The 12,037-nt window shown below is 45.9% G+C and overlaps 1 protein-coding gene across 1 annotated transcript; it reads left to right on the forward strand.

Moving 5' to 3' along the window:
* Nucleotides 1-201: 201 nt before the first annotated feature.
* LOC128342300 (zinc finger protein 883-like) lies at nucleotides 202-11,231 on the forward strand. The gene is made up of 6 exons (XM_053289463.1): nucleotides 202-303; nucleotides 1,581-1,949; nucleotides 2,502-2,625; nucleotides 4,028-4,113; nucleotides 7,150-7,276; nucleotides 8,877-11,231. Exons 2-6 carry the CDS (start codon nucleotides 1,632-1,634, stop codon nucleotides 10,232-10,234), a joined length of 2,013 nt encoding a protein of 670 aa, XP_053145438.1. The 5' UTR covers nucleotides 202-303; nucleotides 1,581-1,631; the 3' UTR covers nucleotides 10,235-11,231.
* The last annotated feature ends 806 nt before the right edge of the window (nucleotides 11,232-12,037 follow it).

Here is a 12,037-nt window from a genome sequence, read left to right on the forward strand (position 1 = left end):
CGCCACTCCGTGCAGCGGGAATGAGAGAGAGAGAGACGGTACCACTCCAAAGCTTCCCACTTCTACCAGCAGCAGCGAAGCCCTGGGGGCTGCGCCAGGGACCCGCCGCCGCCTCCTCCCCCTCGATCTCTCTCCCTTCCGAAAAAATCTGGAAGGCGCGGAGGAGGGACAAGACAGGTGGAGGGTTAAAACGAGCGAGGGGGAGTTCCTAGAGAGCCAAGGGCGGGCGTGGAACGCCCTGCGTCCCCTTCACCTTCACCAAAAAGAGCCTTTGCTTCCCCCGCCTGCTCCAACCCCATCCAGGTGGGTCCGAACTTCGGGCAGGCGAGGAGCTTCAGAGACGGCGATGCATGCGCGGCAGGAGGAGAGCGCTCAAAATGCACTCAGTGGAAGGGGGGGCATCCTCCCCGCCATGCCCTGATACCCCCCACTGGGCAGCTGCTGATCATCCCTTCAAGAATTATCGTCTCAGCCTGGAAGAAACTCAAATGCAGGATTTCCACGAGGCTCCCACGCGTGAAAAAACAGGGGGAGGAGGGGCTTGGCTTGCCTTCTTGCTTCCTTCCTGGGCAAACGCGGTGTAAAGCGAGAGAGAGCCCCAATTCGGAGGGAGGGAGGGAGGCACCAGAAAGAGGGGGCGGGGCTGCGCGATGGGCCCCCTGCCCCTTGGGGAAAGGTGGTCTGGGGCTGGGAACTGGGGAGAGCATTTGGGGCGCAGCAGCAGGGGGTCCCAGGCTGGAAAGAGGAGAGGGGATGCTCTACTACCTCAGCTGGAGATGCCCAGGCAGTGGATCGGGAGAAAAGGCGAGAGGGAGCCAGCGAGGCTTGGAAGAGAACCTTCCTTCCTTCCTCTCTCTCTCTCTCTCTCACACTCACTCTCACTCTCTTTCTTTCTCTCTCTCTTTCCTATTTATATATAATATTTCTATACACCCAACAACTTGCATCTATGGGTGGTTTACAGTTAAAATAATTTAAAACATTAACTCAACAATTACAATCATTTAAAAGATTAAAAACATTTTAAACCCAGTATTAACATTATATAAAACTATAAATGCTTCTTTTCTTTCTATGAAAACCACTTTCAGAACCTTTTCGTTGAAAAATTGTGTATCAACAGTAATAGTAAAGAGAAAGCAAGAAACCTCGTCTTGACTTTGGATGCACTTAAAAAAGAGTTTGAATGGAGAGTGAGTGGCAGTGCAATTGCAGTTTGGGGAGGGGAATCTGTGGGGCAGGAATGGAGACTGAGGGGGGTGGAACGGAAGTGCGGAGAGGGCTGTGAGAGTGCTTGAGCTGGGGAGAGAAGCCCCAGAAGATTGTTGGGTGGGGAGTGGAAGAGTTATTTTCTTACAGTATATTTCAACATTTTTCATATTGCTGAACTGAAATATTTTATGGCAGAAGGAAATAAATGAAGTCACTAAATATGTTTTAAATGTTATGCCAAAACAAATTCAGAGCTTTACCTGAAAAGAAATTATTTTTCTTGGAGAAATAAAGTTCAGGAGAACTTTTGTGTACCCTCTCACACATACCTAGGGATAATAACCTCAAAAACATTAATTACAACATAGGTCAATAAGGCTGGAAGCACTGGAGAATTCTGGGAAAGAACTGTGTGGATAATGCTGAGTGAGGAGGATACCACTTGCTCAGCTGCCCAGCACCAGCACTTCAGGGAATTCTGCTACCAGGAGACCGAGGGCCCCCGAAAGGTTTGCAGCCGGATCCACAGCCTGTGCTGCCAGTGGCTGAAGCCTGAAAAACACACAAAGAACCAGATGATGGACCTGGTGATCCTGGAGCAGTTCCTGACTGTCCTGCCCCCGGAGATGGAGAGCTGGGTCAGAGAATGCAGAGCGGAGACCAGTTCCCAGGCAGTGGCTCTGGCAGAAGGTTTCCTCCTGAGCCAAGCCGAGGACAAGAGGCAGGAAGATCAGCAGGTGAGAGTGCCTCTTCCATTTTGGTAGCTCCTAAGGTATGAAAACGAGAAAGCAACTGGCCCAGAAATTCTGCCTCATAGTCCTGTTTTTCTGGTGATGTTTGGGCATGCTTGGATGGTTGTCTCAAGCTCCCATCTTTTGGTTTTGATTAATAATCTGGAGAGTAGTTAACAAAATATATTAATACGCCTATAAAAAAATAATAGAAAGACAAATAAAATACAGCAGCCACAGCTAATAGAACCAGAAGACCTACCACTACCATCAGCCAGAATCTCAAACTTGGTCACTTCCAAATCCCTCTTAAATAAAACTCCCTGAAAGCCAAGGGTGATGGAGCCGAGGAGACCTCCGTGGGACTGGAGCTCTCCCTTCTCAGAGCCACAGCCACTGCCAGGAAGTCCCTATCCCAGTTATCTTAGGCAGGGAGGGTAGATAGAGCAGTGTACCCAAGGAAGATCTTAGTGCATGAAGAAGCTTATATGGGAGGAAGCAGTTGTAGATTTAAACCTCTTCCTATTCCCTTCCCACATTCCCTCTCTGCTCTTTCAGGTGCAGAGGACATCAAAAGGGAACACGGGTTTCTCTGAGACGAAGAAGACTCCCTCGGACACTAGAGAGAGTGTGCTGTTCGGGGGCATCATGCAGGAGGGCGACAGAGGAACTCCCTTGTTGGGTAAGGAGTAGGGGCATCTTTCAACTTGGTCTCCCTCACTTGAGTATACCTGAAATCTATGGCTGCTTTTTCATTTCCCCTTCGTTATGAACGGAGAAGCTTATCTCCGGCTCTTCTTCTAGTTGAAAAATGAATTTCAAGCTTGCTGAGGTCCAATCCAGTACTTTGAATTGTGCTCAAGATCCAGTTTGAGAAGAGATTTTTTCCCATACAAATAAATGAGTCAATAATATATACTGTATTTTATTCTCCATCTTGAATTGGTCCCAGTCATGAAGCTCCACAAGTAACACATTGAAGTGTACTGTAAATACAGAAGAAAGAGTAACTAAAATCAGTGCTTGGATGCAGTAATGGACTGGATGAGGGAGAATAAGCTCACTCCAGACAAGACAGAAATACTGCTGGTCAGTGGTTCCTCTGCCCGGGTGAATGATGTTCAGCCTGTTCTAGATGGGGTTGCACTTCCCCTGAAGGACCAGGTTTGCAGTCTAGGGGTGCTTATTGATCCTGCACTGTCACTAGAGGGTCAAGTGGCCTCTGTGGCTTGGAGCGCCTTTTATCTGCTTTGGCTGATAAGCCAGCTGCGACCTTACCTAGACAGAGATAGCTTGGCCACAGTTACTCATGCTCTGGTAACCTCTCGCTTAGATTACTGCAATTCATTGTACGTGGGACTGCCTTTGAAAACAGTCTGGAAACTGCAGCTGGTACAAAATAGGGCTGTAAGATTACTAACTGAGACTGGATGTTTTGAGCATATTACACCAGTTCTTTGTCAGCTGCACTGGCTCCCAGTCCATTTCTGGGCCCAATACAAAGTGCTGGTTTTAACCTTTAAAGCCCTAAATGGCTTGGGACTGGGATACCTGAGAGACCGCCTTGCCCCATATGCCTCAAGCCGGTCCTTAAGATCTTTGGAGGCCTTCCTCTGGGTGCCCCTGCTGGATGAGGTTAGGTGGGTGTCTACTGGGGAGAGGGCCTTTTCGGTGGTTGCACTCCATTTATGGAATTGCCTCCCCAGTGAGGTTCACTTTACACCAAGTAAATAGCTTTTTGTTCACTCAGGCCTTATGCGTTTTGATTTTTAAATTTGCTTTTTAAAACTGACTCTTTCAAATAAGTTTTTAGTGGTTTTGTCTTTTGTCTGTCTTTTCTTTTGGTGTGTTATGATTTCATGTTTCATGTTTTTACTTGATGTTCTGATGCTGTGTTGTGAGCCGCCCAGAGAACAATTTGTTATGGGGCAGCTAACAAAGTTTATTATTATTTATTTGACTGAAAATCAGGATTTGAGAAATGCTAATAAATAAAATGAGCGCATGAAGGGGAGGACAGGCCCGTTGAGTGTGGCCAGGCAGCAAACAAAATCTTTTTTGTCCTTGTTTGGTCTCCTTCTCAGATATAGAAAGAATGACCCTGGCTCTCCCTTCCAGGCCTTCTTCTCTTTGTGGTGGGGTGGAGACAGCCTCTGTGCAACTGGACCAGGTAAGGGAGGGATCTTGTAGGTCAAGAACGGGACACAGCCTGGGGATCTCTGTGCATCTCCCTGAGCCTGGAAGAATCTGCCTCTCCTTGAGCTTAGACTGTCGGAGATACCCTGTCGGAAGGCCACTGGGGAACTGTCGGAAGGCCACTGGGGAAGGCCACTGGGGAACCCTGTCGGACTGTCGGAAGGCCACTGGGGAACCCTTAAGTCTTGCTGGAGGACTCTCTCTCATCTCACCTTTACTGTCCTCTTCAGTTGCTGCATTAACTCCAAGGAGAAAATCTTTCCGTCTTCTTTCAGGTGTTGGATATATATTTTTAAATTCCTAATTTCCCCTAGGGATGGGCCCGGACCGGTCCGGAGGCCATTGAAAAGGCCTCCAGACCGGACCGGTCTGGACCTGGGTGGTTCGGATCGGGGGTGGGGGGTAGCTTTAAGAGCGGCGGGAGGGTTTACTTACCCCTCCCGCCGCTTTCCCGCTCTGGCGCCGTAATGTAATGAGTAATTGGGGCGGCAGGATACCTCCCTGCCGCCCCTTCCCTGACGTTGCTCTTCAAAAACTCCGAGTAATCCTTTGCGCGTGCGCACGTCAGTGACGTGAAGTGCGCGCACAACGTCGCGCGCGCAAAGGATCACTGGGAGTTTTTGAAGAGCAATGTCGGGGAAGGGGCGGCAGGGAGGTATCCTGCCGCCCCAATTACTCATTACATTACGGCGCCAGAGCAGGAAAGCGGCGAGAGGGGTAAGTAAACCCTCCTGCCGCTCTTAAAGCTACCCCCCACCCCAGTGCCGGACTGCAGTGTGGCGGTTCCGTGCACACCCCTAATTTCCCCCAGTAGCCAGATTTTAGTTATGGGTTTTCTGGGCACTGACCAGCTGTTTGCCCATTGCCCAGAAAATGAAGCACACACTCCAGAAATCAAATCAACATTGTATTTGAGTTACATTAGATATAAGTTAAGGGAGCAAATCTTAAGAGGTTTAAACAGATTTAGGAATTCAGTCGGCATCTCATGTTGAATTAGTCTGCAAATCAGTCTCAATATAAATGATGACACTCAAAATGGGAAATTCATAGGAAATGAAAAGAAAAACCACAAAATTATAGAGCTTAAAACTTAGAGCTAGGGGGAAATGAAAAGAAGAACTCAAAGACTATTGCTAGGGTGTAAAACCCCAAGGACAAGATTTTTTTAAAAGGAGTACACAATAAGAAAATCACTAGTGGGCCCGGGCGCAGACCATCTGCGCCTCTAGTTGTGCCCAGCCGTCCCTGTCCCCCCACCGCATGCCCGGCGGCTGCCCCCCCCACTTTCTCGCTGTCCCGCCGCCACCGCGTCCTCCTCACCCCAGCGTCCAGCCACCATCACTGCCTCACCCCAGCATCCCGTTGCCGCTCCCTCCCGCTCCCCTCTTCTCACTCGCTTCTCAGCTCCCCCCTTTTCTTGTCGTCCCGCCGCCGCCTCCTGCCTCCTCCTCCCGGCGACCAGGCCAGGGCCCGCCTCCTCCTCCTCCTCACCCAGCATCCCGCTGCTGCTCCCACCCCCCCACCCCATGGCCGGGTCTGGCCTGCTGCTGCTTGGCCTCCTTCTCAGGGCAGCGACGGTTGCCGGTGCTCTTTTCGTGGCTGGAACTCTTGCGTGTGTCTCCCCCTCTGTCAGCCAATTGCCTCCTTTCTGCCGTGTTCCCATGCATCCCGTCGATGAGAATTAATTATATAGATTATATAGATGAGGGGTCAAAAAAGTGGAAAATCTAAATCTTAATCCATGATCCAAACTTCTGTAATCCTTTAACATATAGAAGCTTCTTTCCCTCCCAAGAGGATGGCTTAGAGTACAGTACTTGTTAAGTTTTGACAGGCCATATCTGATTACAAGTTACCATCCATCTTGATTGGAAAGATGTCATTTTGTAATGATAAAATGGGGCCTTTTCTGTGGCTGCCCCAGGGCTTTGGAACGCACTCCCTGAAGAAATAAGAGCATCTCCTTCTCTGTTTGCTTTTTGGAGGACCCTGAAGACATACCGTATATACTCGAGTATAAGCCGATCCGAATATAAGCCGAGGTACCTAATTTTACCTAAGAAACCAAAAAACTGATTGACTCGAGTATAAGCCTAGGGTGGGAAATGCAGCAGCTACTGGTGAGTTCCAATAATCAAAATAAATACCAATAAAATTACATTAATTGAGACATCAGTGGGGTATATTGTGACCAGTATGAACTTTATTACAGGGGGACATTTTAGCACGGGCAGATAGAGGACTCGAGTATAAGCCGAGGTTGATTTTTTCAGCACATTTTGGGTGCTGAAAAATTCGGCTTATACTCGAGTATATACGGTAACTGTTTCCCTAGGCCTTCAACTGAGATTTGATTTCTGGTTTTATCTGATCTTTATTTTTTAATGAATTTTAATTGTCATATTTTATGTTTTAATTCTGTACTCCGCCTAGAGATTTTTATACTAGGTGGTTAAATAAATAAATAAATAAATAAATAAATAAATAAATAAATAAAGTGTTGATCAATATTGCCCTGCTTGCAAAAATTATGATTTGCTGACTTACATAGTTTGTATATTTGGATTATATGATCTCATCGTCATTTGACCATTACCTAATGGCGAACACTCAGCAGCATCCCTTCTGTGTTCTTGACATTTGTTTGTTAGATAATAAGCCATCTAACAGTAACTAATTTGCCTATCTGTCCCAATGCCCAATGTATCTGAACTACAGCCAGCTCCAACTTCCTCCCTTCTGCCGAGAATTCTCTCAGCACATAGCTGGCACATCAATTTTCTAAAGAACAGCAACAGGCCTGTATAGAGTTCAAACAGACTCGAACCAACGTGATATATACGAATCCATGGTTCAAAAGCATAGAAGCCCTTTATGTGCTATAAATATAATTATAATGTGACAAAAGGATTCCAGTCCTGATTTTATGGTGTATATAAGATATTCTATATTGAATGATTTTTCAATATATGGTTGAATAATATGATATGTTTTCTTTCCTTCACAGGGCCCAGTGACTTTGGAGGAGGTCGCCGTTCACTTCACGAAGGAGGAGTGGGCTCTGCTGGATCCAGGCCAAAGGGCTCTGCACAGAGGGGTCATGGAGGAAATCTTCGGGCATCTGGCCTCTCTGGGTAAGGCTCCTTCTCTTTGCTGCTACTGCTGGTTTGCATCAGTGAACTGGGGGGCTGTCATTGAGGACATTGGTGGCTCTTCCATTTTTCTTTAGATGCACGAGGCCACATTTACCAATTGCTAAAGAAAACAGGACCGCAGCTCCGTGACCCCACGATCATGAGGGCTGTCCCTTGCTTTGCCATCACCATGTCTGGTGTTGGCACATAAGTGGGGGATCTAGTCCTCTGATGATTTCTGCAGCATCTGTTTTCCCACTTCAGTCTTTGGAGGTCGTCCAAACTACAAGCAGCTGGCCGGTAAAGGCAGAAGGAGCCCCTCCTTCAATGGAATCTAATTCTTGAGTCTCTCCTCCTCCTCCTCCCCCCATCAAGCACACCATCTTCGCATCCTTCTCTTTCTCAAATCTTTTGGCTTTCTCTGGCTCCTTCCCAGGCAGGGCACCAACGTCAGCTCCCCCAAACTGTAAACCATGCATACGTAGTCCCTGCTTCTCTCTTCCTAGGAAGAGCCTTTCCTGAAAAGTACACCTGTTTTCCTCCAAGCCTCCAGCTTACCATCTCTTCCCCTCTGAACTGTCTTGACCAGCTGTCCTCCAGCTGATTCCCACCTGTTTTTTCCTTTCTCACCAATGGTCACCTTCCCTGCCTTCCCACTGGGGCTTCTCCGTCCTTCCTGCCGGGTTCCCACTACTCCTGCTGTCAATCAACATCCTGCACATGCTTACACACTTCTATAAACACACCTTTTAAAAATACACATTTGCAACTCATAAATAACACCTTTGAAAACAACAATGAAAAATGCAAACCGCCCCAAGGTGCCCCTGCCTCCAGACTAATGCTGCTAACTGAGACTGGGGAGGAGAAGGGGAGCTGCGATTGGGAAGAGGGTGTGTGTGTATGCCTTGCCCAAGGGGTTCATTGTATGTTGTATGTAAAGGGAGCTGTTCACAGGGTTTCGTCGTGGCTTCTGTCAAGGGTGGCAAACTAATAATATTTTCCCTAACTTCTTTGAAGTGGTCTTTGGAGGAGTTGAGGTGGTGGTGTCATTTCAAGGCTGCCTTCCGTAGCATAGACGCTACCTGGTACCAGAACATGGAATTCTGTGCTAATCCCATATGGTGTTTGTGGCTCAAACCTTGAAATTAATCAGTTAAGTGGTTACTTAATTCATGCAAGTCATTACTTGCAGTATGACCTCCTAGCCCTGAAGATTGTTCAGACATTTGTGGTGTTGTTTTTAGAAAGTATTTTAATTGGTTTTAAATGGTTTTAATTGTTTTTATATTGTTTATTTAGATATGTGTAAACATTCCATCTAAGTTGCTCATTTTTCACTTCATAATGTTCATTTAGATTGTAAATACTTATCATTCTAGACATCTAGCTTTTCTTTATATTGAATTTGGGGGCAGGGGGCATCAAATCATGGGGTCTCGGGCAACAAAAACCCTGCGGTTGGTCCTGCAACCATGTGGTGGAATCTACTTCCTCAGAAAGCGTTTTTAATTCTTTTATTCTCACAGCAGTAAATTGAGTTCCCTTTGTGATTTGGAGTTCCATTGTCCTTTATCAGAGATTCCATTTATTCTTGTAGGTGGCGGAGGCGAGAGTGAGAGAGTGGGTGAGCCACAGAAAAGGAAAACTGAAACGAAATATCAGTGGATGAAAAAATCTCCTGCTTCTGAATGTTCCAGCTTGTATGAAATTGCAGTCCAAAGAAAGAATTTCAGAGGAAAATCAAGCTTTACTATGCAGAAGAAAAAATATTGGGGCTCAGAAGGCAGAAAGATCTATAGGTACAGCCCAAAACTTAGACTGCATCAAAGAAGCCACACAGGGGGGAAAACATACAAATGCTTGGAGTGTGGAAAGAGCTTCAGCCGGAACTTATCCCTTACTTTGCATCAAGGAATCCACACAGGGGAGAAACCATATCAATGCTCAGAATGTGGAAAGAGCTTCCTTCACAGACATGTCCTTACTTCCCATCAAGGAATCCACACAGGTGAGAAACCATATCAATGCATGGTGTGTGGAAAAAGTCTCAGCAGTAGCTCAGCTCTTTCTAAGCATAAACGAAACCACACGGGGGAAAAACCATATAAGTGCTCGGAATGTGGGAAGAGCTTTGTTCAGAAATCATATCTGACTTCCCATCAAAAAATCCACATTGGACAGAAACCATATCAGTGCTCAGAATGTGGAAAGAGTTTCCGTCACAGACATGACCTTACTTCCCATCAAAGAATTCACACAGGGGAGAAACCACATAAATGCTTAGTGTGTGGGAATACCTTCAGCCAGAGCTCATATCTTGCTTCCCATCAGAGAATCCACACAGGGGAGAAACCATATCAGTGCACAGAATGTGGAAAGAGTTTCCGTCACAGACAGGTCCTTAGTTCCCATCAAGGAATCCACACAGGTGAGAAACCATATCAATGCATGGTATGTGGAAAAAGTCTCAGCAGTAGCTCAGCTCTTTCTAAGCATAAACGAAACCACACAGGGGAGAAACCATATCAATGCTTGGAATGTGGGAAGAGCTTTGTTCAGAAATCACATCTGACTTCCCATCAAAAAATCCACATTGGACAGAAACCATATCAGTGCTCAGAATGTGGAAAGAGTTTCCGTCACAGACATGACCTTACTTCCCATCAAAGAATTCACACAGGGGAGAAACCACATAAATGCTTAGTGTGTGGGAATGCCTTCAGCCGGAGCTCATATCTTGCTTCCCATCAGAGAATCCACACAGGGGAGAAACCATATCAATGCTTGGAATGTGGGAAGAGCTTTGTTCAGAAATCACAACTGACTTCCCATCAAAAAATCCACATTGGACAGAAACCATATCAGTGCACAGAATGTGGAAAGAATTTCCGTCACAGACAGGTCCTTACTTCCCATCAAAGAATCCACACGGGGGAAAACCACATAAATGCTTAGTGTGTGGAAATACTTTCAATTGGAGCTCATCTCTTACTTCCCATCAAAGAATCCACACAGGATAAACTATATCAATGCTTGGTGTGTGGAACCAGCTTCCTTCACAAACGGGCCCTTACTTCCCATCAAAGAATCCACACAGTGGCGAAACTATATCAGTGCTTGGTGTGTGGAAAGAGTTTTACTCAGATGTCACATCTTACTTCCCACCAGCAAATCCACACAGGCGAGAAACCATATCAGTGCTTGGTGTGTGGAAAGAGTTTTACTCAGATGTCACATCTTACTTCCCATCAAAGAATCCACACAGGGGAGAAACCATTTCAATGCTCAGTCTGTGGAAATACCTTCAGTAGGAAATCAACCCTTACTAACCACCAAAAAATACACAAAGCGGAAAAACCATATCAGTGCCCAGTGTGTGGAAAGAGTTTTGCTTGCACGTCAAACCTTACTCGCCATCAAAGGGTCCATATGGGGAAATCCTTATAATTGTTCAGAATGTGGGAACTGCATTTGTTGCAGAATTGCTCTCACTTTGCATCAAAGAATTCACACAAGAGAGAAGCCATATCAGTGTCTCCTGTGTAAAAAGAGCTTCAACCACACTGCAAAGTTTTATGATCATCAGAGCAGCCACACAGGGAGGACCAGTATCAGTGCTCAGTGTGTGGAGAAAGAAATCTTCTGGTCCAGCTGACCCCTAAATAATCATCAAGGAATTCACACACTGTGGAGCCTACAGAACTATTCAGAAAGTGTCAGATCCTTTGGCAGTGGCCTATCCAAGATCTCTGTAGGCAGAAAAGCTGTGTTGCAAGGAGACCTTTTTGAGTGAAGTGTGGGCCTCGTGGCTGCTATTCAGGCATGGTCATAGAGAGGATAGAGGAGCTCATGGTTTGTCTTAGTGGATTGTTTTAATCAAGTGATTGCTTTAATCAACTCGCTTATTCCGCTGTACCCCTAAACCCTCAAATAAAACTTACTTAATTATGAATCTTTTGAATCCTATTCTCTGTCAGTTCATTTCCCCAGGACCAGAACTTTGCACAAATTTATTCTGAAGTGGGACTGCTCCACCACAGCTCGCTAATTCCCTACACAAAGCCCAAACGCCGTTTAGGGGTATTTCACCAATCACCCCGGAGCAGTTCCAGTAACAACCAGCAGGAGAAGAGAGACTCTTCCGGGGATCTTTGAAGGGGCAGCAGTTGGGGAAGCCAGGGCCAGAACTATTCTTAGAAGGATTCCTCTGTTGTAGTGACCTTGTTAGCATTGACACACACTTTTCAAAGGCAACCAGCACATCAAGGAGGTACAGCTTAGGGTTGAGATTTGCGGTTCCCGGCCCCACCAGCTTGTCATGTATAGCTGCTTACACACACCCATGTGAGGTCTTTGTTTGCCCAAAACAGGGATTGAAATGAATGCCCATGGTGTGAAATAAAATTAATCCAAGGGGTGTTCCCATTAGTAAAGTTAATGGCTGAGTTTTCTTCTTTGTCAAGTAAGAAAATAGCCAAAGTCCAAATGCTCGCATAGATAGAGCTGTAGCACACCACTTCAAGATGGTTCACAAGCTACAAATGTTAACTTATTTTTAATATTATTACATTATTACACCTTTATTTGTTGGCTGCCCAATCAGAAATTGTTCTCTGGGCAGCTCAAAAAGTAAAATAATCTCATACAATTAAAATAGGCAAAACAAGACTACAGTAAAATATAAAAGTGTTTTAAAAACAAGTCAAGCTTCAAAGTGCAAAAACATGTCTCTTTTGGAGTAGCTTACTGTACATCCAG

Source organism: Hemicordylus capensis, chromosome 2, assembly GCF_027244095.1.
Source record: "Hemicordylus capensis ecotype Gifberg chromosome 2, rHemCap1.1.pri, whole genome shotgun sequence".
NCBI classification, from domain to species: domain Eukaryota; kingdom Metazoa; phylum Chordata; class Lepidosauria; order Squamata; family Cordylidae; genus Hemicordylus; species Hemicordylus capensis.

Bases quoted from the DNA above. Each gene is read 5' to 3' on its own strand.
- LOC128342300 (XM_053289463.1), top strand. From the start codon at position 1,632: ATGCTGAGTGAGGAGGATACCACTTGCTCAGCTGCCCAGCACCAGCAC. The intron at 1,950-2,501 runs GTGAGAGTGCCT...CTGCTCTTTCAG, and splicing joins AGAGGCAGGAAGATCAGCAG to GTGCAGAGGACATCAAAAGG. The intron at 4,114-7,149 runs GTAAGGGAGGGA...TTTCCTTCACAG, and splicing joins CCTCTGTGCAACTGGACCAG to GGCCCAGTGACTTTGGAGGA.